The 23,139-nt window shown below is 47.6% G+C and overlaps 4 protein-coding genes across 4 annotated transcripts; all 4 read right to left on the bottom strand.

The window, feature by feature from the left end:
• Positions 1–987: 987 nt before the first annotated feature.
• LOC121053508 (UDP-glycosyltransferase 85A2-like) lies at positions 988–2,815 on the bottom strand. The gene is made up of 2 exons (XM_040520606.1): positions 2,764–2,815; positions 988–2,700 (listed from the first exon to the last, which is right to left on the bottom strand). Exons 1-2 carry the CDS (start codon positions 2,813–2,815, stop codon positions 1,691–1,693), a joined length of 1,062 nt encoding a protein of 353 aa, XP_040376540.1. The 3' UTR covers positions 988–1,690.
• Positions 2,816–7,441: 4,626 nt separating this feature from the next.
• On the bottom strand, positions 7,442–8,415 carry LOC107303563 (7-deoxyloganetin glucosyltransferase-like). The gene is made up of 2 exons (XM_015833339.2): positions 7,793–8,415; positions 7,442–7,705 (listed from the first exon to the last, which is right to left on the bottom strand). The coding sequence occupies exons 1-2, from the start codon at positions 8,301–8,303 to the stop codon at positions 7,656–7,658; spliced, it is 561 nt and encodes a 186-aa protein (XP_015688825.2). The 5' UTR covers positions 8,304–8,415; the 3' UTR covers positions 7,442–7,655.
• A 7,542-nt stretch (positions 8,416–15,957) lies between these two features.
• LOC121053597 (U-box domain-containing protein 73-like) lies at positions 15,958–19,763 on the bottom strand. The gene is given in 3 exon segments (XM_040521179.1): positions 15,958–17,512; positions 18,358–18,414; positions 18,974–19,763. Coding segments are annotated over 3 exon segments (1,914 nt in total). The 5' UTR covers positions 19,691–19,763; the 3' UTR covers positions 15,958–16,372.
• Positions 19,764–20,098: 335 nt separating this feature from the next.
• On the bottom strand, positions 20,099–21,588 carry LOC121053507 ((R)-mandelonitrile beta-glucosyltransferase-like). The gene is made up of 2 exons (XM_040520605.1): positions 20,959–21,588; positions 20,099–20,871 (listed from the first exon to the last, which is right to left on the bottom strand). The coding sequence occupies exons 1-2, from the start codon at positions 21,467–21,469 to the stop codon at positions 20,099–20,101; spliced, it is 1,284 nt and encodes a 427-aa protein (XP_040376539.1). The 5' UTR covers positions 21,470–21,588.
• Positions 21,589–23,139: the final 1,551 nt, after the last annotated feature.

Here is a 23,139-nt window from a genome sequence, read left to right as displayed (position 1 = left end):
CATTTGAGTTATTCATGTTTTACATGGACAATATTACATTAATATATATTATACATTATAATAATGGGACTTTTTACTAAATTTTCTTAGCAATTGTAATATACCACCCATGTAATAAAATGTAACCTAGTTAACTACAATGAAAGTGTGTTATCTATGTGTTTCTTTGTCCATTTGATTGCTTAATTATTTATGCCACTATTACATAAATGATTATCGCAGACGACCCCCTAAACATCCCAGATGGACGACACCAGGCACTATGGTAGGGAAAAAACTTATCATAGATTGACCACTTAATTAACACGACCATCTAAGAAGAAGCAACATCATCGCAGGTAGTAATCTTAAGTGAGTTGCCTACAATAAATCTTTTGTCATGGACGATCCTCTTAAGTGACCGCCTGTGATGATTGGACGGTCAGTTATCTAGGTCTCCAAGGCCGAGCCATGTTATTTTCACCTTATCTCTCTCCATATAGTAGCAACATATAGGGGGGAATATTAAAGTTAAATTCTTTGGTTCAAATTGCTATACAAGGTGAGAAATGTATTTCTCCTCCATAGTCAACATTTTTTTAATTTCGTTGGTCCGATTCAGAGAAGTTAACTATGTATGGTGGACGTGGGTATGAGATGTAATGTGATATCTTAGCATGGTTAAAGTAGTTTTATTAGTACAATGTACTTAATATGTAGTTGATACCTATTAGTGAAATGTTTTTTAGTCTTTATTTTGATGCATGGCAAACATAAACATACTTTAGAGACGAGACTAGTTTTCAATTTGAAGAATCGCGCGACAAAACACAATGTTTTTTCCACGAGGAGAAACAAGAGATTCTGCATGATCACACCAGTTCGCATTACAACAAATTGTATCACACAAAACCCACCGTTTTGGATGAGAAACATCGTTTTGTAGAAACAAAAGATTTTTTCACATAAACCACACAGTTTTGCACAACAGGACAAGGTATTCACACGATCACACCATTTTATAGAACACAACATGTCGGTTTTTCCTATTTTCTCTGTAGATCATAATTTTGATATGAACTAAATGCATTATCTAATAGGTGGATACGGCATGGAGGTACGATATGTCGATATTTTATGCGATCATACATGTCAGCCTGAATAACTCGTATGGTTCATGCTAGATTGATACAAACAACCAAACAAACATGTATAGCACATATGCAGTGTAACCTAAAAAATATAATAATTGAAGCAGTTTTCTTTTTGTGGGGAATAATTGAAGCAGTTTAATATATCGAAATTTTGAGCTCAAAAGTTTTATGTACAAAAGATGCAGTACCAAGTCCAACAAGAAGCCAACCCAGTAATAATTCTAAATATGTAAACATAATTATTGGTCCACCGCCTAGATTGGAAAGCCCAAGTAGAGTAGGTGGCTAGGTGCAGTTCAAAACGCCATGGGGTGAATGGCATCACATGTATATCTCACGGCACGGGATGAACGAAGCGACGAATTCTAAAAAACCAGTAACCTGCTCGATTGATGGATCTAAAATTTTTATTCATAAATTATTTTTTGTTTATAAATATAGCATTCGTCTTTTCTCGTAAAACACTCGCCCCGATCAATCCAATGACACAGAAGTGGTGAAGGCTTATAAATCTCGCAACAATGTAGTACTAAACACATATGATGCATATATTAATATTAATCTGTGGAGAGAAACATCTCCTTGACCAACTTTTCCAAGTTGACCCATGAACTACCACCAGGTGCTACCGCCATGGCCGCCTTCTCCTTCCACTCCATGGCGCGCCGCCTCATCTCCTTCCCACGATCTTCTCCCATCACCTCCCTCACCATCCTCGCCACCGCTTCCCGCTCTATGCTCTCGCCGACCTCCGCGCCGATGCGCCACTCCGTGCGAGCGTACCGGCAGTTCGTCTCCTGGTCCGCGCCGAGCGGGTAGCACAGCATCGGCACGCCGTTGCAGATGCCGTCGAGCATGGAGTTCCACCCGCAGTGCGTCAGGAACGCCCCGATGGCGTCGTGCTGGAGCACCGCCTCCTGGGGGCACCACCTCGTCAGGTAGCACCGGCCCTTGGCGGCCGCCTCCGCGAACTCCGGCGGGAACATGTCGGCTGGGTCGCCGCCGCCGCCGTTCTTGGCTTGGTCGTCTCGAATCACCCAGAGAAACTGGTGGCCGCTTGCGGCGAGGCCCCACGCGAGCTCCACTAGCTGCTCCCTCGTCACGACGACGATGCTGCCGAAGTTGACGTACAGGACGGAGCGAGGCGGCTTGCCCCGGAGCCACTCGAGGCAGCGGCTGTCCTCCGGCCAGAGGCTCGCCCCCAGCGCGTCGACCGGGCCGCGTCCGGCGACGTGCGCGGCGGCGAGCCGCGGGATCGGCCCGACCGTGTAGACCGGCGGCAGGAGGCGCGACAGGGCGGCGACGACCTCGCCTTCCAGCTCGTCGAACGTGTTGAGGACGACGGCGGACGGCGTGGTCCGGAGGCACTCCATGTAGGACACGTACATGGCAAGCACGGCGTCGTCGGGGTCCGTCGTGCGGATGAAGCTGCCGAAGTCGCGCAGGCGCATGTCCGCCGGCAACCCCGGCACCCAGTCGACCACTGTTAGAACTCCGGCGAGGAGGACGACACACACGAAGAACACAGAGGACACGATGAGTTTGGTGCTGTAAGCGACAGCTTTTCCTTTTGATTGTATTCACTATATATGGATTACATGTATGGTTACAAGGAAACAAATGGACAAGCTAATCCCGGCATACTCGTGATCAATGGTTGCCATCCCAACCACCTGGGCCATGCCGCAATCCGTGGCCTGCCTCTAATGGCGCTAATCGCCTGCTACCTCCTACATTTAACTGCTCAGGACTTATTCAAACATTCTCCTCCTAAGTCCGAGCGATTAGAGTAGCTTTTTCATACCAATCAAGCCGCGAAGCTCCTGAAACCGGGTGCGCCCAAGTGCCTTTGTGAGTAGATCACCTAGTTGCAGCTCGGTGCCCACGAACTCGACGTTGATCAGCTTCCTGTCACAGCACTCCCGGATGAAGTGAAACTTCACGTCGATGTGTTTACTCCGGTCGTGATGCACAGGGTTCTTCATCAAAGCAATGGCGGACTTGTTGTCCACCTTCAACCTAGGCGCTTGTGCTGTTCCTCCAATGAGCTCAGCTAGCAAGCGTGCCAACCAGACTGCTTCACACGCGGCTGCCGCGGCCGCGATGTACTCGGCCTCGCAGGACGACAGGGCGACCACTTTCTGCTTTGCCGATTGCCAGGCAACCGGTCCACCGGCGAGGAAGAAGATGAGCCCACTTGTGCTCTTGCGGTCGTTGATGTCGCCTGCGAGATCACTGTCGGAGTACCCCACCAAGACGGGCGGCGCTCCCTTCCTCTCAGCCGGGTGGTAGTGCACGCCCCAATGCACCGTGCCAGCCACGTAGCGAAGCACACGCTTCACGGCAGCAAGGTGTTCTTGCCGAGGCGCCTCCATGAACCTGCTGAGGTATCCCACGGAGTAGGCCAAATCGGGCCTAGAGTTGCACAGGTACCTCAGGCTCCCGATGAGGCTGCGGTACTCCGTGGCATTGACGCTCGGCGTCGTTCCCTCCTTCTGGAGCTTCAGCTTCATCTCCATGGGCGTGGTGCTAGCATTGCAACCAGCCAGCCCGGCCTTCTCAAGTATCTTGATGGCATAGGCGCTCTGACGCAGCGTGATGCCGTGTGCGCCTTGAGTGACCTCGAGCCCCAAGTAGTACGAGAGGAGTCCGAGGTCGCTCATGCGGAATGTGCGCAGCATCTGCCCTTTGAACCTCGCCACGGCGTCGTCATCTCCACCAGTGATGATGAGGTCGTCCACGTAGACGCCCACGATCAGGCGCTGTGCTCCGCTCCCGCGCGTGTACATGCCGTGTTCGTCGACGCAGCGCTTGAACCCGAGAGCCAGCAGCTCGGCGTCCAGCTTGTGGTTCCATGCTCGTGGTGCTTGGCGGAGTCCATAGAGCGCCTTGTGGAGGCGCAGCACCTTGTGCTTGTGCTTGCCGTCGACGAAGCCGGGAGGCTGCTGGACGTATACCTCCTCTTGTAGCTCGCCATTCAAGAACGCCGACTTGACGTCCATGTGGTGGACGCCCCAGCCGTAGTGAGCTGCAATGGCGAGCACCAGCCGCACAGACTCCAGTCGTGCAACTGGAGCATACACCTCTTCGAAGTCGACGCCGGGGCGCTGCACGTACCCTTTGGCGACGAGGCGCGCTTTGTACTTGACGATGCCGCCATTCTCGTCGCGCTTGACTTTGTACACCCACTTCAAGCCGATGGCGCGGTGTCCGCGTGGGAGCTCGACAAGTGACCAAGTCTTGTTGTCGCGGATCGATTGCATCTCCTCCTCCATCGCTGCGACCCAGCTTGGATCGCCCTCCGCCTCTTTCACCGATCTGGGCTCCTCCACGGTCACTGCGTGGTTGACGTTGTGGATCTCAGCCTCCACGTCGTCGCGGTGCTCCAGCCCGGGCACCGCATCCGATCCGAGGATGTTGTCCAGTGTCCGGTACCGGAGCTCCCCCACATCACCGGCGTCGAAGCTCAGGTCGGTGGTAAGTGGCGTCGCGAACTCGATGCCCGTTCCAGCGTGAGGTGGTGTCGAAGGCAGCTGCTCGGCTTGCTGCGGGCTTGATGCTGCTGGAGGTGTTGCCCGTGACGCATGGCGCGGTGGCGCGTCCTGGGGGCTCCCACCGTCTGGGGACGGGGAGCGCGCCGGCGAGCCCTGGGGATCAGGCATCGGCAGCTCCCGATCTGCCTGGTGCTGGCGCTCCGGCATGTAGTGGTCCGAGATGGTGAAGGGGTGCTCGGAGCCCATGTCCGAGGAGGCCCCCCAGTCCCAGCGCTCGTCCTCGGCGAAGATGGCGTCGCGGGAGACGTGTACTCGCTCGGCGACGGGGTCGTAGAAGCGGTACGCTTTGGAGCCGTCCTGGTAGCCGATGAAGACGACCTTGACGCCGCGATCATCGAGTTTGCTCAGGTGCGGGCGCACTTTCTTGACGTAGGCCACACACCCGAACACCTTCAGGAAGTGCACGGGCGGCTTCTTTGCGTGCCAAGCTTCAAACGGCGTCATGCCGTTGAGTGCACTGGTGGGCGCCCTGTTCAGCAGGAAGACAGCGGTGTGCACCGCCTCTCCCCAGAAGCGTCCCGGCATGCCGCGGGCACGCAGGATGCTCCGCGCTGTCCCCACGACCATCTGGTTCCGCCGTTCGACGACGCCGTTTTGCTGTGGCGTGCCAGGCGCCGAGAAGTGTCGCTGCACGCCCTCTCCTGCACAATACTCGCCAAATTGCACGGAAGTGAATTCACCTCCGTTATCAGTTCGGAGCACCTTCAGCTTCTTCCCAGTTTCGCGTTCGACCTTGGCTTGGAACGCCATGATCGCTGCCGGTGCATCCGCCTTGGAACGCAGGAGGGTGAGCCACATATAGCGGCTCATGTCGTCGACGAGCAGCAAGAAGTAGGCGTTCCCGCCAGGCGTCGGTGGCGAGACGGGGCCGCAGAGGTCACCGTGCACCAGCTCCAGCTGCTCTTGCGCCCGGTACTTGGCCGCCTTTGGGAACGACGCGCGCTTCTGTTTGGCGAGGACACAATCTTCGCATACCTGCTCGACGTGATCGATGGTCGGCAGTCCTCTCACCATCTCCTCGCGTCCCAGCTTGCGCAACGCCTGGAAGTTGAGGTGGCCATAGCGCTCATGCCAGCGCCACGCCACGTCGCCTACCCGCGCCGTGAGACACACCGGGGCGGCGATGGTCATGTCGAGGAGGTACAGACGACTGGGCGTGCGTTGCACCTTCGCCAACAGCTGCCGCTGTAGATCATAGAGGCGCAGCACTCCTTCTTCGATGTTGATCTTGTAGCCATCCTCGTCCATCTGGCCGAGACTCACGATGTTGGTGGTGAGGCGCGGGATGTAGTACACACCCTCCAGCCGGCGATGTTCCCCGGATTTGCAGGTAAAGAGGACTGTCCCCTTTCCCTCAATGGCGACCACGGACCCGTCGCCGAACCGGACGGATCCAGTGACGGCGGTGTCGAGCTCGGCGAAGATGTTGCGTGTTCCCGTCATGTGATTCGTCGCCCCGGTGTCAAGTACCCAGCGGCGAGGTACCACGGCATCTTCCTCCTGTTCCCGGCTCAGGTGGAGGAGAACCTTGGGCTCGGAGATGTGCACATGCCGCTGCGTCTCCTCAGCGGGCAGTGCGATCACCTCCTGATCCGCGGTGATGTACATCAGCGCGTGATCACGATCATCCTCCTCGGCTTGAGCGACGTGGGCCGCTGCCTTCTTCTTGCCGCGGCAGTCCTTGGCCCAATGGCCTCTCTTGCCACAGTTGTCGCAGCGGGTGCCTCGCGGTGGCCTCCCGCCACCAGCGCCCGCGGTCTGGCCATTGTGGCCATCCCGCGGCGTGGATCCATCACCATTGCGACCGCGGCCGCGTCCACGGCCCTTGCCGCGGTTGCCTGAAGACGATCCGCCGCCAGAGCTCTCCTGCTCCCGGCGGGCTTTGCGGCGCGCCTCCCAATCCTCTTCACAGAGCATGAGGCGCCCCATGGAGTCGGTGATCTCCTTGGGCTTGCCGCGTTCCTCGAAGACGCGCAGCCGCCCGATGACTTCCTCGATTGATACTTTGTTCAGATCGAGGAACATCTCGAGGGAGACGGCTGCTTGCGACAGGCGTTCGGGGACAACCTGCAGCAGCTTCTTTACCACTTCGGCGTCGGTGATGTTGTCACCGAGGACGCGGAGGTTGGTGGCGAGCGTCGAAATGTGGATGCCGAACTCGGAGACGGTCTCGCCCTCCTTGAAGACGAGCGCGCCGAACTCGCGGCGGAGCTGCTGCGCGGTCGCGTCGCGCGCGCGTTCGTCGCCGATCCGGAGCACCTTGACGGCGTCCCACGCCTCCCTGACGGTCTGCTTACGGCCGAGCGTCGCCCACATCTCGGATGGGACCGAGCGTAGGAGACCCGCCATGGCCTGGCGGTCTTGCTGGTACTCATCTTCGTCGGCGTCTTCGTCGATCCCGTCCTCGACGACATCCCAGACCCGAAGTGTCTGGAAGTTAACCTGCATCACAAGCGCCCACTCCGGGTAGTTCGTCCGCGTGAGCATCGGCCATGCGACGTTCGCGGACGGGCGCTCGATGACGCGCTCGACGACGCGCGAGCCGGAGCGGTGGCGGCCATGAGAGCGGCCACGGCGTCGCGGCGGCGATCGTGAGGGCTTGACCTCCTTCTCGCTGGAACCATCAGCAGTCTGCGGCTTCTTGGAAGGCGACTGCGATGCCATGGCTCCGGCGAGAGACTCGGCTCTGATACCAATTGTTAGAACTCCGGCGAGGAGGACGACACACACGAAGAACACAGAGGACACGATGAGTTTGGTGCTGTAAGCGACAGCTTTTCCTTTTGATTGTATTCACTATATATGGATTACATGTATGGTTACAAGGAAACAAATGGACAAGCTAATCCCGGCATACTCGTGATCAATGGTTGCCATCCCAACCACCTGGGCCATGCCGCAATCCGTGGCCTGCCTCTAATGGCGCTAATCGCCTGCTACCTCCTACATTTAACTGCTCAGGACTTATTCAAACAACCACCGTGCTGTCGAGGTGGCCATTGCTCAGCTGCTCAGCATCTGCTCATGGTCATGGACAACGGACGAACACTTAGCAAGATGCATCAATGGACAGAGAAAAATCGTGTTTCTACTTTCTTGCCACACCTTTGAGAGGAACAAGGCCTCGGTCGATGAGCTGCTGGTAGTGCAGGGACGACAGGAGGCCGCAGGCGCTGGGCACCCAGGGCACCACCGTCGGAAGGCCCATGTCCCTGGCGGCGAGCAAGATGTGGTCCATGTCGGAGACGACGCAGGTGGCCGGGTCACCGGAGGCGGCGGCGTCGTCGAGCACGTTCTTGAAGTGCGGCACGGTTGACCTTATGGCGACGAGCAGGGGGAGCATGCCGGGGGGAGCGTCGGCGTCCCCGTCTAACGGCAGGCCGTCGGGAACGGCGGCGAAGCGGAACCCCGGGGCGCCGTCGAGCGCGGTGGCGCCGCGCGAGCGGAGCACGCGGCGGCGGTTGCGCTCGGAGTGGACGAAGGTGACGCGGACGCCGTCCCTGGCGTGGAGGAGCTTAGCCAGGTGCAGCGCCAGAGCGACGTGGCCCTGCACCGGGAACGGGAAGAACACGGCGTGGGCTGGCGCTGGCGCCGCCGCCGCCGACGACGACGACATGGTGGCCGGCCGGCCGGAAGGAAGAAGCGACGCCGTCGTAGAGCGCTATGGAGCTATCTTGTACTTATCCATGCAATTCTGACACCATTTGTGAAGCATCATTTTAGGAGGTGTTTAGTCCGAAAAATAAAAAAAAAATTATGTTGGAAGATGTTTAAACACATGAAAGAAAAAAGTTTTATGGCTCACCTAAAAACCGCGAGATAAATCTTTTAAGTCTAATTAATTCGTCATTAGCATATATGGGTTACCGTAATATAGTTAATTATGGACTAATTAGGCTTAAAGATTTGTCTCACAATTTCTCTCATAACTGTATAATTAATTTTTTTTATTTTATCTATATTTAATGTATCATCTATGTTCTAAAAATTCGACCTAATATATTTTGGAAAGAATTTTCGGAGTAAACGGGGCCGATGGCAGCTCAAAGTGAGACATCATCATCGATCATTACATATTAAATTAATTCGCAGGACCCGTTTCAGTTTTGGTTTTAAATTATGGAGCACACGGCACATGACCCAACACAAGCTGGCCAGACAGCACGTGGTTGCAGTTAGCTGCCATGTGCTGTGTGTTGTAATCCTAGAAACTAAGGGCGTATTTGGTAGGGTGCTATAGCCTTAGCCAGGCTTATCAAATACAGCTCACCAGTATTTGGTTGTCTGTCTAGTCCAACGGGTATAGCTAGACGTGTGCAAAAAAGTATATAAAAAAGACGTCGCGCCTGGCTGAGGAGAAAGCAGCTTTCCCTCCATTTTCTCTCACCTGGCTCCTGCGCTCATCTCCCTCTCTTCTCTTTGACTTGGTGATTTCCCCTCGTCAAGTGGTATTCATGGATTTATTCCTCTTCGCTCCCTCTCTATGTGGTTATCTCTTTTGTCTTGTTTGTGATTCAGTTATTATTGGTTCGGATCTTAATCTAGTAAAAAGTTTGGATGGTTTGAGGGTTGGATCTTGTGAAAATAAAAGAATGCGCATTGTGTATTATGGTGTTCACGTCTTAAAGTTAATCTCAAGTTATCTGATCAATTTTTTGGTTTGGTTTCTTACTCGGATGCAAATATTGTTGGTTTGACAATGGCATAAAAATGTTTTTATGCAGATTTGTGGTAACCTCATCCAAGCATTGCAGGATCTGACTATTATTGTATCCATGAAATGGAACACCTTCTCTTTGAGTTAGTTGATGGCAGCTAGAACAAGTCATGTACGTGTGCAGTTAACCAAACACCTGCTTCAACGAGCCTGTCTTCACACATACCTAAACCAAACAACATCTTGCATGTGCCAGTCAGGACTAGCTAGGCCTGGCTGCTTGATACGAACCAAGCTAGAGTAAACACGGGTAATCTCACTAAGCACCCTGCGATGGAGGTGCTATAGGAGGGTTGGCTGAGCTTTCATTTTATCTATTCCGCTAATCCACGCGGCACGTCGCGTGGCATCGCGTCTCGTTATATAGAAGCTGATCGACGGAGGCAGCACGGCCACAAGAAGCAGGCGAGGTGACAACTCACCTCTATGATCGACTGCACGCTGTCATGCCATTTTATGCTGCTCACGATTGACATGCGAGGCACTGAATGTGAGATATACAATACTACTTCCTCCTTTCAAAATTACCACGGACACATAAAGAATTATAACCACTTTTTCATTTAAATTATCTTAGTACATACTATGTATAACATTTTGATAAAGAATTTAAAATAAAATAAATTTATAAAAAAATATGCTACTACCTCCGTTTCATATTGTGAGACTTTCTAGTCTTGCCTAAATTTATCAATTGATGATTACATATATATATATATATATATATATATGAAGCCTCTATCCTATCACCAGGTGTAGCTACTCCCTTCACGTCTAAGGTAAAAAACATTTGCTCCCACCCAACAGAAAGTATAGACACTATTAAAAGAAAATTTAGATTCTACTACTAGGTGTAGCTACTCCCTGCACGTGTATGATAAAAAACATTTTCATAACTGTTTCTGCTCTCACCCAACAGAAAGTATAGATATTATTAAATCTTATGTGAATGATACAACTACATGTATAGAGTTTGTACTTTCTGTTAGAAGAGAAAAGAAATATGTATAAAGGTGTTTCTGCACCTTAGACGTAAAGGAAGTAGCTACACTTGGTAGTAGGATAGAGACTTGTGTGTGTTTAGATTAATTAACATATATATAAATCTAGATAAGGCTAGAAAGTCTTATATTCTGAAACGGAAGGAGTACTTAGTATATACTTGCATGCATGTTTTATCTTATGAAATAGAAAAAGAAAGTTAGCTACACTTATGTACGAGTATCACATCGGTCGGTACAGACGTACTGTTGGCTTGATCAGTTTCAATCATTTTAAGAAAAGAAATTATGCCGCAACCCCTAATAGAGTAAGTAATTGTCACCTCAACAATGATAGGAGGAGAGGTACGCGCTAATTAAATTATCTTTCTTACTCCACATTTAGGATGGCAAATAATCATCATAATTTGTAGCCCACACACCGGTGTCCACAAATTTAGTCGTGTGGGATCATATCGATGTTACTGTACAACCACCTGTGCAGTGTTGCCCGCATGCACCCAACCAAATAAGTGACCACCGTGTTAGGCTTGACTTGACTGATAGCCCACCTAACCACAAACATTGATGCAGGTTCATATATGGTAATCTGGCCACACTTCTAAATTAGGCACAACCACAGTGAGGTAATACGCTATTTTCAGTACATTGACAGGTCATGGATGTCTAGTACAGCCATTGGTCCCAATCAAATTCCCCGCCATGTCTTTTCGCTTTTATACTTATAAGCAAAATGCTGAATTTTCAACTTTAGATTTGCAGTAGATTTTAGGCTTTTTTATTGTAGTTTTTTTTGTCTTTATTTTTAAATCGTTAAGAACATATTTATAAAAGTTTTACTCATAACTTATTTTTTATTTGCAAATATGTCGTTTGGTTTTTCTCTAATAAGCCAAACAATCACCCCTGAGTAATCGACCTATATAGTAACCGATTTTTATTTTTTTATTTTTAATTTTAAAACTAAATTACATTAAATTTTATTTTTATATATGAACCATTTAGTCAAATTACCATGTTTGGTATAACTGGATAATACTCCCAAGCCATGAGAAATTGGCGTGACAACATTATTTAGCCATGTGCAATGCCTTAGCTTAATACATGAAAATGCATACCATGATTTTTCTATCTATAAATAACTGCATATGTTGCTTGGTGAATGTGAAGAAGTAGACGGTTGTCACGGTAATAATGAGCCAAACTAGTACCATCCTTGCCACACCAGTTTAATTGACATGGTCACAAACACTAACATGCCAAGAGGACTTATCATGGTAGCATTATTTTTTCATAATGCTTAGTATGGCGTGGCTAAAAGGTAAACACTAACATGCCAAGAGAACTTAGCATGGTAGCACTATTTTTCCATAATGCTTAGTATGGCGTGGCTAAAAGGTTTAGATATATAAATAAAGTCAGTTGAAGTTTAGTTTTAAATTCAAAAATAGAAACAAATCACAGTGACGTACCTAAGTTGAGAAACAAGGAATTTAGTAGCAAAACGAAAATACTCTTTCGCACACGTTCGTTCGATCAATCTATCTATACCTATATTAATTGGACAATTACCGGAACTTACACGTTAACAAGAAGTATCTTTACTGTTGATTAATCAGTATATTATCATGACCTTAGATGTGTATTTAGCATTGTGGGCCAAACTAAAATTCTAGCTAAGACTCCATGCTAATTAGAACTCAGACCTCTTGGCTCTTGCATTAATTCTTTCATCAATCCAATCTAAAATACCGTTATACTTAAGGGTGGATCCGCCGTGGCGCTATTTTTTAGCCCCCTGCCATGGTGGATTTCTAAAGAGAACAATGAAAAATAAATAAAAAGGGAAATTGCAAAGATGCCATTATAATTTTGCGAAATCGTAGATATGTCATCCTGGCCCACGTGGCATTGACTTATGTAGGCTCTACGTGTCACTGAGATACCAGTGGTATATTTCTAACTTTGTAAAATTATAATGGCACGGTTACAAATTTTTCGACGGAGGAAGGGCCCGTTTGGTAGAGCTCTAAACTCCAGATCGTAGCTCTAAACTCTAACTCCAGTGAGAGCTGTTCTTGTGGGAGCCGGAGAACAGTTCAAAACTGTTTGGTTAGCTTGGTCTGCTCCAGAACTTCTAAAAGAGAATACGAAGTAAATTGACAATAATAACTTTACGGGTTATGTGTAGTCATGATTAAACCATGATTGAATTATGTTTCTTTAATGTAATTAAATACTGATTATTTTTCTTTTGAACTTCAACAACATAACTATATGGTTATAAAATACTATATGATAGTTAACACACAATATAAATATTTACTAATAATATATAGTAGCATGAGAGGCAGATTCAAGTAATTACAATAAAATAATAAAGGGTAGTGGGTCTTTTGGCATGGAGTGGAGCTGTGGAGCAGCAAAAACTCAGCTCTACCCCTGTAGTTCATTTTTCAGGAGCAGCTCCGTCAACTCCGTTCCAAAAAAATTAGAATCTATAAAGTTTGACACAACTCCGGCTCCAGTTAAGTAAGAGTTGGGAGCTAGAGCTGTGTCAAACGGGCCCGAAAAAGACAATAAGGGCTCCTCTAGCACGTGGGTCGATACACCAATATACTTATAGATTACGTAGTATTTCATCCTATCTATACATTACTCTATTAAATATTTTTTTGTTCTATATTATACTCCAGTAAGCCATACATATATTTATTTATAGATAATAAATATTTTATATATATATATATATATATATTAGCATTAATACGAATGTAAGAAATACTACTATACCTTACGATGTGGAAATAGAGGTAATACCAGCTAATCCTAACCAGCGGCACTATCTATGTAGCAACTTCAATAAGCATCGTTAAATCCTGATCAACGACGGAAAAACCAAGTGTCGATTTATCAGGACATGTCCAGCCGTGTAGACAACTGTTATTTATTATTATTATATATATATATATATATAAAATAAAAATCGATGCACCAATGTACGGCGCTGGGCCACCGCACAAGCCGCTGCCATCGTGGCCAGAGCGCGCCGCGGTCGCCGCCGGCGCGGCTCGCGAGCTGGCGCACCTGCACGCGCACGGCCGCGTGCGTCCACGCAACGTGCTCGTCGACCTTCCTCCACGATGGCGACGACGACGACCGCCTCGACGCCCGCACGGAGAACGACGTCTACATGTTCGGCGCGGTGCTGCTCCAGCTCCTGACCGGCCAGCAATGGGACGTCGGCGGTCTGGCGCACTGGGCGCTTCCACTGATACGCACACGCCCGCCGGCGCACTGTGGCCTTGTGTATTTTGTAGATGATTATGTGCTATTTTTACGTAAACATTTTTATATATTTATATCACTGTATGCAGTTTGGTAATTTTGGGCAATGTGCCATCAAAATTTTGTTAAAAAGTAGTCAAAACCATATCAAAATTTTATTTAAATTAATTTAGATTTGAAGTGAATTTAGTTCAAATTTTAGTACATTTCTCAATTTAATCAAACTTCACTAAATATCAAATAAATTTGTCTCAAACAGTAAACATAAATAAATCAAATATTACAAATACATTAATTGTTACAAAGTATATATGTACAAAATTGGGCCATATGTGAAATAACCATTTACAAGTAGGGTCAAATATGCAAGGATAAAAATATCTATTCATGTCTCATTTAACACCGTTAAGTGAGTTTAACGGACTAGGGTCAGTCGGCGTCTTCATTTTTGAAAAAGGGGTTAAATTTATAAAGTGAAAAAAATAAGGTCAAATACGTAGTTGGCTTTCAAAATAGGATCAGTTATGCAATAGCCCATATATATATAGACAGCTAAATAGATAAGTTATATAATGGGTTGTCATATCCATTTAGCTGTCTCAACCATATTTACTACATCATATTTTTTTTGTTTTGTATTTGTTGCATGCAACGAGTGTATGAATTTTTTTCTCTAACAATGATTGCATGCAGATTGGGAGCACGTGCCCGAGCAATGGACGAACGAAGAGACAGCGTCCAAGTTTTTCTTGAGTTATTGATGCCTACATGATGATTAATCTGACGTGAATATATATAGACAGTCATTGTCTCACTGTTGTGTATGTCCTTAGGAGCGATTGCACTGGCTTATAAATAGACACACACGTAGTCTAGCTATTAGTGTACCTTAAACATGTATGTTAGCGTCCAATGCCCCTGATCTAATAGTTCAGACAAGTTAATACTGTAAATTGTTAGAATGTGTAGTAGTGTACATTGTTAAAACGTGTAGTAGTGTAGTAGAATGTTATTATTAGAAAAAAATTATATTATTGTTGTAAATAATTAATTAATGATGGGTATGTGATTAGCGGCAGCAGCAGTGTGTGATTAGCGGAGCCGCATCTGACGTACAAGAGGTCTACCTATCCCTTTCCTCCTCCTGTCTATTTCCTGGATTGGCCTTTCTTGTCTTGTCTCTTGGGTACGAACCGAGTCGAGCGGTGGTGAATCGAGGGAGGCGGCGCCAGAGCTTGATGATGCAATGGGAGATATATCGATGCAGAAATACGAGCGGTGGTGACATGCGATTTTTTCTTTTTCATTTTTTCCAGCTGCATCGATCACAACAGTGTTAGGCCTCCCTACTAGCAAACTCAGCCTGATCTTTATCTTTGTCGACGGCATGGGCGGCGCTAGACCCGCGCTCAGTTGTCGGCTCTCAATTTTTCCCCTTCATCTTTTTCTGTTCCACTAATTTTCTGAACAAAAAAAAACTTGTTTTACTTAGGATACAGTTTTCTATTTGGTTTTTATGAATGTAGGGAGTGGAAAAATATAACTCGTCGGTATTGTAGTAATTTTTCTTCGTAAATTCTTCATCACCACCAAAAAAATATGAAGCCGACCCGGTGCATATTACTTGTAATATAATTTAATCTAAACCACTGATCTAATTTTATTGAACGGTTGTGATTAAATTATACTACCAATAATTCTAGGTGTAGTAGAATTCTGAGAGAACAATATCGTCTTTTTTTTATAGTAAGTGGGTCTTGCTGGGCTTTTTTTATCAGTGCATAATGTAATAAAAAATAATAAATACAAATATAATATTAATCAAAGTACGAAAATACTCTTTTAAATCAATGGACAAGATTAATTCTATTGGTAGTATTATACTACAAGTATAATATACGCCGAAGCGTTGCCCGAAAAATATAGGTACCATGCATATAGCATATGCAACAAACCAAATAAAATATCTCATCGACTGTATCTCTCGTTCAAGCTACCAAACACTTGGCTAAACAGATACAAACAAACGATCAAACTGTTGTATGTGTTATGTGTACCCCATAGCTATGCCACAATCATCCTCTACGGGAGAGACGGGCAAGGTAGGGCGATGGATGGGATTGAAGTTGGATAGGGTTCATCCTGCTCCATCTGGGCTCCAAGTCCTATCATCCTGCAATCATGCTCTGCCTTCTTGACTTTCGCTGCGTCTTGTACAAAATCTTTTACAGGACTACAAATGATTTACCACCTTCTCCGGGTCCTCTGCTGTTGCATTGAACTCCCAAGTTTGATGCACATAGAAGATGTTTCATAAGAAACTTTGTTCCAAACAATGTAATTAGCAACTGATTATATACCAATTGTCCCCGCAAAGAAAAAGATTATATACCAACTGTAACATTAGAGAAAAGATAAAAGATTTTTTCTCTTCATACAGGACTAATATGATACTGCACAGAATCACAAGAATATTCGGTCAATTACTAATACCAATCAATTCTTACAATCTCCAACAGGCACTGAAACCAAGTCATCTATCTGTGCCTTGAACTGTTTGTGTGATTCATCACATTACTACACAATCAATAAATTCAAACTTCTCTGAAAAATTGAGCGAGCAGAACAAAAATCTTGAGCCTTCTGACATATCTACAGAAGAAGCGCATAAGATTCAAGCTATCCATGAGAATAAAGGTAGCTTCCACTGGGTTCTTGGCTTTGCCTTTACACCGTAGTAGCAGGGAACACCTCTGACAGAGTACTGATTATGCTCTCCACCTGGAACATTGTCTGCATCGGCATTCTATCTGATGACAGCTGACGCAACCGCTCCTTGAAATCCTCCATGTTCTTCAGCACCTTCATCTTACCCACATCCCTCTCAACAATGTCGTAGACCAAGGAAATTGCTGAGTGGATGCCCTTAGAGGTCACCGGCCCAAATGCATGATCAGCCATGATGATATTCACCAATTGCAAAGCCTGATTACAGATTTTCTTGAAGACATAAGGGGATCTCGGGACACAATCAAGCAGACGCAGGATCTCATCAGTGAACAAGTGGCATTTCAGCAGCATCTCAGGCACATTATAAACTTGGGCTGATAGCTTGCTTTCATAGTCTGTGCAGAGTGCAAGGATCGCAGTGGCAGCCTCCGTTATCACTACAGTATCCTTCATCTTGAGCATATCTCGAAGCATTTTCATTCCACCAGTATCAAGCATTCTTTTCCTGAACACGCAAAATTCTGACAGGATAGCAACAACAGAAGCTACCTTCGCCAGGGATGATGCTGGCCTACCAAGACTGTATGCCTTCTGAGCGATTATCTTTAGAGCACCTGGTAATTCACTCCGTCCAGCTAGGATCTCCCTGTTTTGCCTGTGCAATGTCAGATTAAGGATTACTGTGAGCCTCGCTTCCTCAAGATCTCGTGTCCAACTCGATTTATATTTCTTCCTAAGATTTATCAGCACTGGGATCAGGTCCGGAAATTTGGCAAGGCAAGGTTGCACTCCTTTGGTGGTTTTGGACAGTTCCTGGATCTGATTCAGAGCCTCTATTTGTGATGCATAATTTCCTGAGAACTTCTCCAGGATGCGTTCAATGTGTTTCTCTGTAGAGTCCATTGGAACGGAGCCTTCATCAGGGGTGATAGGTGGAGAAAGATCCCAGTGGTCAAGGCACCATGCAGAAATCATGTCGTGGAGAAGATGGTTTGGAATAGAGAGAGTGTGAGGCGAGGAGTGATCAGTAATTGTGTTTGTCCGTGGACTGTGCTGTTTTTGGTAGTTGTGGTATGATTGATCAACAGACTGCAACCAAACGATCAAAATATGGTTACTGGGTTAATCTAAATGATGGTGGATTCCCATAACATAATCACAATAGTTAACTTCAGAAAAACAGCACATGCTGATTTATAGTTTGTACCAATCAACATATAAAATAATACAAGGCTAAATTACAAAATACTCGTAATTTTGTACAGAGTAATATAGAAGCTACACTTGAACGCTATTTGATGAATATAAGATATGGCATTAAGACAAAGGGAAAAGGTGAAAAAGGGCACAGCATAAATTGAAATGAAATAAAAGAAGGGAAAAATTCTTGATTTGTCCTGTGTTCTACCCTTGAGGATCACAATCCATTCTAGTCATATCATAAGATGGACTTACGGCTCATCACACAGACCTAAGCTGCAAGGAAAATTCAAACTACTATGCAGAGGAAGTGGATGCTAATTTTAACAGAACCAGTAGAAGGTTAACTTTAGCATTTATTTGCAGCAGTCAATATTTTTGTATACTTTGAAAGATCAGAAAAGTATATCGGATGATGCAACTCAAGAAAAATCTATAAGATGATGCCTTTTACATTTTAGTGTTTGGCAAGTGTTATGGCTCATCACTGATTTGTATACTAATAACAATATTTAAACAAGGACTCAAGTTACTGCCATCCAGTGCATCAACTGTACTAGTACAAGCAATCAATGTTTGGTCAATTCATGATCCATCATTTGCTGGTTTCTAACAAACTTACCTTTTCAGAAAAAACATTAGCTATAAAAAAAACAAAACTGAAAACACCTAGCAGATAATTATACAGAAAACCATTTGGGTAAGAACAGAAAAGGGGTGAACTTGTCACTTACATATCCAGAAGCCAAGATAACAGGATCACTCATTATTCGTGCTTGAAGCACCTCATCCTAGGAACACAAAATTGTAGGATTAGTAAGGTGGGTAAGAGTTGGATCAAAGATTTTAATTTCATGCGACTATCGTCCATGATGAAGAAGCAGAAATGGGTCGATCGATTTGATTGAATGCAACAGCCACGCGAGTTGCCATTGAACTTGCACATACAACTGAACTCAAGAACATGCAAGGAAATTCACTCAGATACTAACAATGCTCAACTCAAGTAAAGGGGATTTTTCATTAGTCATAAATAGCACGAAACTTTTTCCACTGGTGATCACGATGCAGAACTGTGTTGAAGGCAGCCACGCTACACAACACACCACGGGGAAAGAATCAATCAGCAGGCAGTACTTGCACAGAAACAAACAAAATGCATGCAAAAAAGAAATGCAATTGATTTCCTTGGAAAATTTCTCATCCTACTAATAGAAGGAACAATAAACAGGAAACAGAACAATGAAACAGGTCCAAACCCCATATAAGACAAGAACATGAACAGGGTTGGAAGCCTCGATCAAGATTTTCTTTTTCAACAAAAAAGATCCCAACAATTCAGAGACTTACATCATCAACAGGAATAGGCCATCTCGTAGCGAACTCGTAAGGCAGCTCCGGGGGCTTCGCTTTACGGTACGTGAGGTCCATGAGGCCGGTCATGGCCTGCTCCATCACCGCCGACGCCGCCGCCGTCGCCTCGCCATCTTCGGCGGAAGCATCGTCTTGGAACTTGGCCAATGCCGTCCGCATCATCGCGACGTAGTCAGACCTCGTAGGGCCCTTCGCAGGGTGCTGCTTCGACCTGGCTTCATCGGCGGCTGCAGTTCTTGATGGGCCATTGTCCCTGGGCGACGAGCTCGACGTTCCGGCAGCACGAGCGGCCGGCGGGTCATGGAGCGAGCTCCATGGCGTCGTCCGGGGAGAGGTGGGCGCGGAACTCCACAATCTTGGCGGCAATGGCAGCGGTGAGGAGGACGGCGAACCCAACAAGCCACTGTAGCCGCGTTGCAAGTGACGCCTGGACTCCATCCTCTCCGCTAGCTCTTCAGGCTCCATGGCGGCGTCGACGGCGGTGCCCTCCCATCCGTGGTGGAAGAATTCCTCGCTTCGCAGAGCCGGCGGGCAGAGGGGTTCTTGGTTTCTTGCAACGTCGGCGGCGGCGGCTTGATTGGAGGAGCAGGTGGAGGAGTTGGAGTTGGAGCTCCCCACGCTGAAGCGTCCCGCTTCACGCCTGACCTTGATCTTCTCCCTTATCTCCATGTCGAGGCGAAGCCGGTCTGCCATGGTCGGGGCCTCCGAGCTGAGCCCGTACGTACGCGTGCGGACGGAGGAGTTCTTGGTTTCTTGCCGTGCCTTGTCGTTTTTGATTTTGGGAGGAAAAAAAAAGGTGGATTTTCACAGGTGTTTGGGTACCTTGGGACCTTGTATTTATATAGCCTTTGGTTGAAGACTTGATGAGTTCATGGGCCAGAACAAGGCTTGCTTGCTAGTTGCTTGCTGTGCAGATATGGGCCAGAACAAGCCTCGATCAAGATTTTCTTTTTATTCATAAATTATTTTTTGTTTATAAATATAGCATTCGTCTTTTCTCGTAAAACACTCGCCCCGATCAATCCAATGACATAGAAGTGGTGAGGGCTTATAAATCTCGCAACAATGTAGTACTAAACACATATGATGCATATATTAATATTAATCTGTGGAGAGAAACATCTCCTTGACCAACTTTTCCAAGTTGACCCATGAACTACCACCAGGTGCTACCGCCATGGCCGCCTTCTCCTTCCACTCCATGGCGCGCCGCCTCATCTCCTTCCCACGATCTTCTCCCATCACCTCCCTCACCATCCTCGCCACCGCTTCCCGCTCTATGCTCTCGCCGACCTCCGCTCTATGCTCTATGCTCTCGCCGACCTCCGGCGGGAACATGTCGGCTGGGTCGCCGCCGCCGCCGTTCTTGGCTTGGTCGTCTCGAATCACCCAGAGAAACTGGTGGCCGCTTGCGGCGAGGCCCCACGCGAGCTCCACTAGCTGCTCCCTCGTCACGACGACGATGCTGCCGAAGTTGACGTACAGGACGGAGCGAGGCAGCTTGCCCCGGAGCCACTCGAGGCAGCGGCTGTCCTCCGGCCAGAGGCTCGCCCCCAGCGCGTCGACCGGGCCGCGTCCGGCGACGTGCGCGGCGGCGAGCCGCGGGATCGGCCCGACCGTGTAGACCGGCGGCAGGAGGCGCGACAGGGCGGCGACGACCTCGCCTTCCAGCTCGTCGAACGTGTTGAGGACGACGGCGGACGGCGTGGTCCGGAGGCACTCCATGTAGGACACGTACATGGCAAGCACGGCGTCGTCGGGGTCCGTCGTGCGGATGAAGCTGCCGAAGTCGCGCAGGCGCATGTCCGCCGGCAACCCCGGCACCCAGTCGACCACCGTGCTGTCGAGGTGGCCATTGCTCAGCTGCTCAGCATCTGCTCATGGTCATGGACAACGGACGAACACTTAGCAAGATGCATCAATGGACAGAGAAAAATCGTGTTTCTACTTTCTTGCCACACCTTTGAGAGGAAGAAGGCCTCGGTCGATGAGCTGCTGGTAGTGCAGGGACGACAGGAGGCCGCAGGCGCTGGGCACCCAGGGCACCACCGTCGGAAGGCCCATGTCCCTGGCGGCGAGCAAGATGTGGTCCATGTCGGAGACGACGCAGGTGGCCGGGTCACCGGAGGCGGCGGCGTCGTCGAGCACGTTCTTGAAGTGCGGCACGGTTGACCTTATGGCGACGAGCAGGGGGAGCATGCCGGGGGGAGCGTCGGCGTCCCCGTCTAACGGCAGGCCGTCGGGAACGGCGGCGAAGCGGAACCCCGGGGCGCCGTCGAGCGCGGTGGCGCCGCGCGAGCGGAGCACGCGGCGGCGGTTGCGCTCGGAGTGGACGAAGGTGACGCGGACGCCGTCCCTGGCGTGGAGGAGCTTAGCCAGGTGCAGCGCCAGAGCGACGTGGCCCTGCACCGGGAACGGGAAGAACACGGCGTGGGCTGGCGCTGGCGCCGCCGCCGCCGACGACGACGACATGGTGGCCGGCCGGCCGGAAGGAAGAAGCGACGCCGTCGTAGAGCGCTATGGAGCTATCTTGTACTTATCCATGCAATTCTGACACCATTTGTGAAGCATCATTTTAGGAGGTGTTTAGTCCGAAAAATAAAAAAAAAATTATGTTGGAAGATGTTTAAACACATGAAAGAAAAAAGTTTTATGGCTCACCTAAAAACCGCGAGATAAATCTTTTAAGTCTAATTAATTCGTCATTAGCATATATGGGTTACCGTAATATAGTTAATTATGGACTAATTAGGCTTAAAGATTTGTCTCACAATTTCTCTCATAACTGTATAATTAATTTTTTTTATTTTATCTATATTTAATGTATCATCTATGTTCTAAAAATTCGACCTAATATATTTTGGAAAGAATTTTCGGAGTAAACGGGGCCGATGGCAGCTCAAAGTGAGACATCATCATCGATCATTACATATTAAATTAATTCGCAGGACCTGTTTCAGTTTTGGTTTTAAATTATGGAGCACACGGCACATGACCCAACACAAGCTGGCCAGACAGCACGTGGTTGCAGTTAGCTGCCATGTGCTGTGTGTTGTAATTCTAGAAACTAAGGGCGTATTTGGTAGGGTGCTATAGCCTTAGCCAGGCTTATCAAATACAGCTCACCAGTATTTGGTTGTCTGTCTAGTCCAACGGGTATAGCTAGACGTGTGCAAAAAAGTATATAAAAAAGACGTCGCGCCTGGCTGAGGAGAAAGCAGCTTTCCCTCCATTTTCTCTCACCTGGCTCCTGCGCTCATCTCCCTCTCTTCTCTTTGACTTGGTGATTTCCCCTCGTCAAGTGGTATTCATGGATTTATTCCTCTTCGCTCCCTCTCTATGTGGTTATCTCTTTTGTCTTGTTTGTGATTCAGTTATTATTGGTTCGGATCTTAATCTAGTAAAAAGTTTGGATGGTTTGAGGGTTGGATCTTGTGAAAATAAAAGAATGCGCATTGTGTATTATGGTGTTCACGTCTTAAAGTTAATCTCAAGTTATCTGATCAATTTTTTGGTTTGGTTTCTTACTCGGATGCAAATATTGTTGGTTTGACAATGGCATAAAAATGTTTTTATGCAGATTTGTGGTAACCTCATCCAAGCATTGCAGGATCTGACTATTATTGTATCCATGAAATGGAACACCTTCTCTTTGAGTTAGTTGATGGCAGCTAGAACAAGTCATGTACGTGTGCAGTTAACCAAACACCTGCTTCAACGAGCCTGTCTTCACACATACCTAAACCAAACAACATCTTGCATGTGCCAGTCAGGACTAGCTAGGCCTGGCTGCTTGATACGAACCAAGCTAGAGTAAACACGGGTAATCTCACTAAGCACCCTGCGATGGAGGTGCTATAGGAGGGTTGGCTGAGCTTTCATTTTATCTATTCCGCTAATCCACGCGGCACGTCGCGTGGCATCGCGTCTCGTTATATAGAAGCTGATCGACGGAGGCAGCACGGCCACAAGAAGCAGGCGAGGTGACAACTCACCTCTATGATCGACTGCACGCTGTCATGCCATTTTATGCTGCTCACGATTGACATGCGAGGCACTGAATGTGAGATATACAATACTACTTCCTCCTTTCAAAATTACCACGGACACATAAAGAATTATAACCACTTTTTCATTTAAAT

Source organism: Oryza brachyantha, chromosome 2, assembly GCF_000231095.2.
Source record: "Oryza brachyantha chromosome 2, ObraRS2, whole genome shotgun sequence".
NCBI lineage: Eukaryota > Viridiplantae > Streptophyta > Magnoliopsida > Poales > Poaceae > Oryza > Oryza brachyantha.
Note: the sequence above shows the minus strand (reverse complement) of the source record. Positions and strands in the feature narration are given on the sequence as shown.

Coding starts and splice junctions, on each gene's coding strand:
- LOC121053508 (XM_040520606.1), bottom strand. CDS start 2,815: ATGGCCCAGGTGGTTGGGATGGCAACCATTGATCACGAGTATGCCGGG. Junction 2,701..2,763: donor TCACGAGTATGCCGGGATTA/GCTTGTCCATTT, acceptor TACAATCAAAAG/GAAAAGCTGTCGCTTACAGC.
- LOC107303563 (XM_015833339.2), bottom strand. CDS start 8,303: ATGTCGTCGTCGTCGGCGGCGGCGGCGCCAGCGCCAGCCCACGCCGTG. Junction 7,706..7,792: donor AGGCCTTGTTCCTCTCAAAG/GTGTGGCAAGAA, acceptor GACCATGAGCAG/ATGCTGAGCAGCTGAGCAAT.
- LOC121053507 (XM_040520605.1), bottom strand. CDS start 21,469: ATGTCGTCGTCGTCGGCGGCGGCGGCGCCAGCGCCAGCCCACGCCGTG. Junction 20,872..20,958: donor AGGCCTTCTTCCTCTCAAAG/GTGTGGCAAGAA, acceptor GACCATGAGCAG/ATGCTGAGCAGCTGAGCAAT.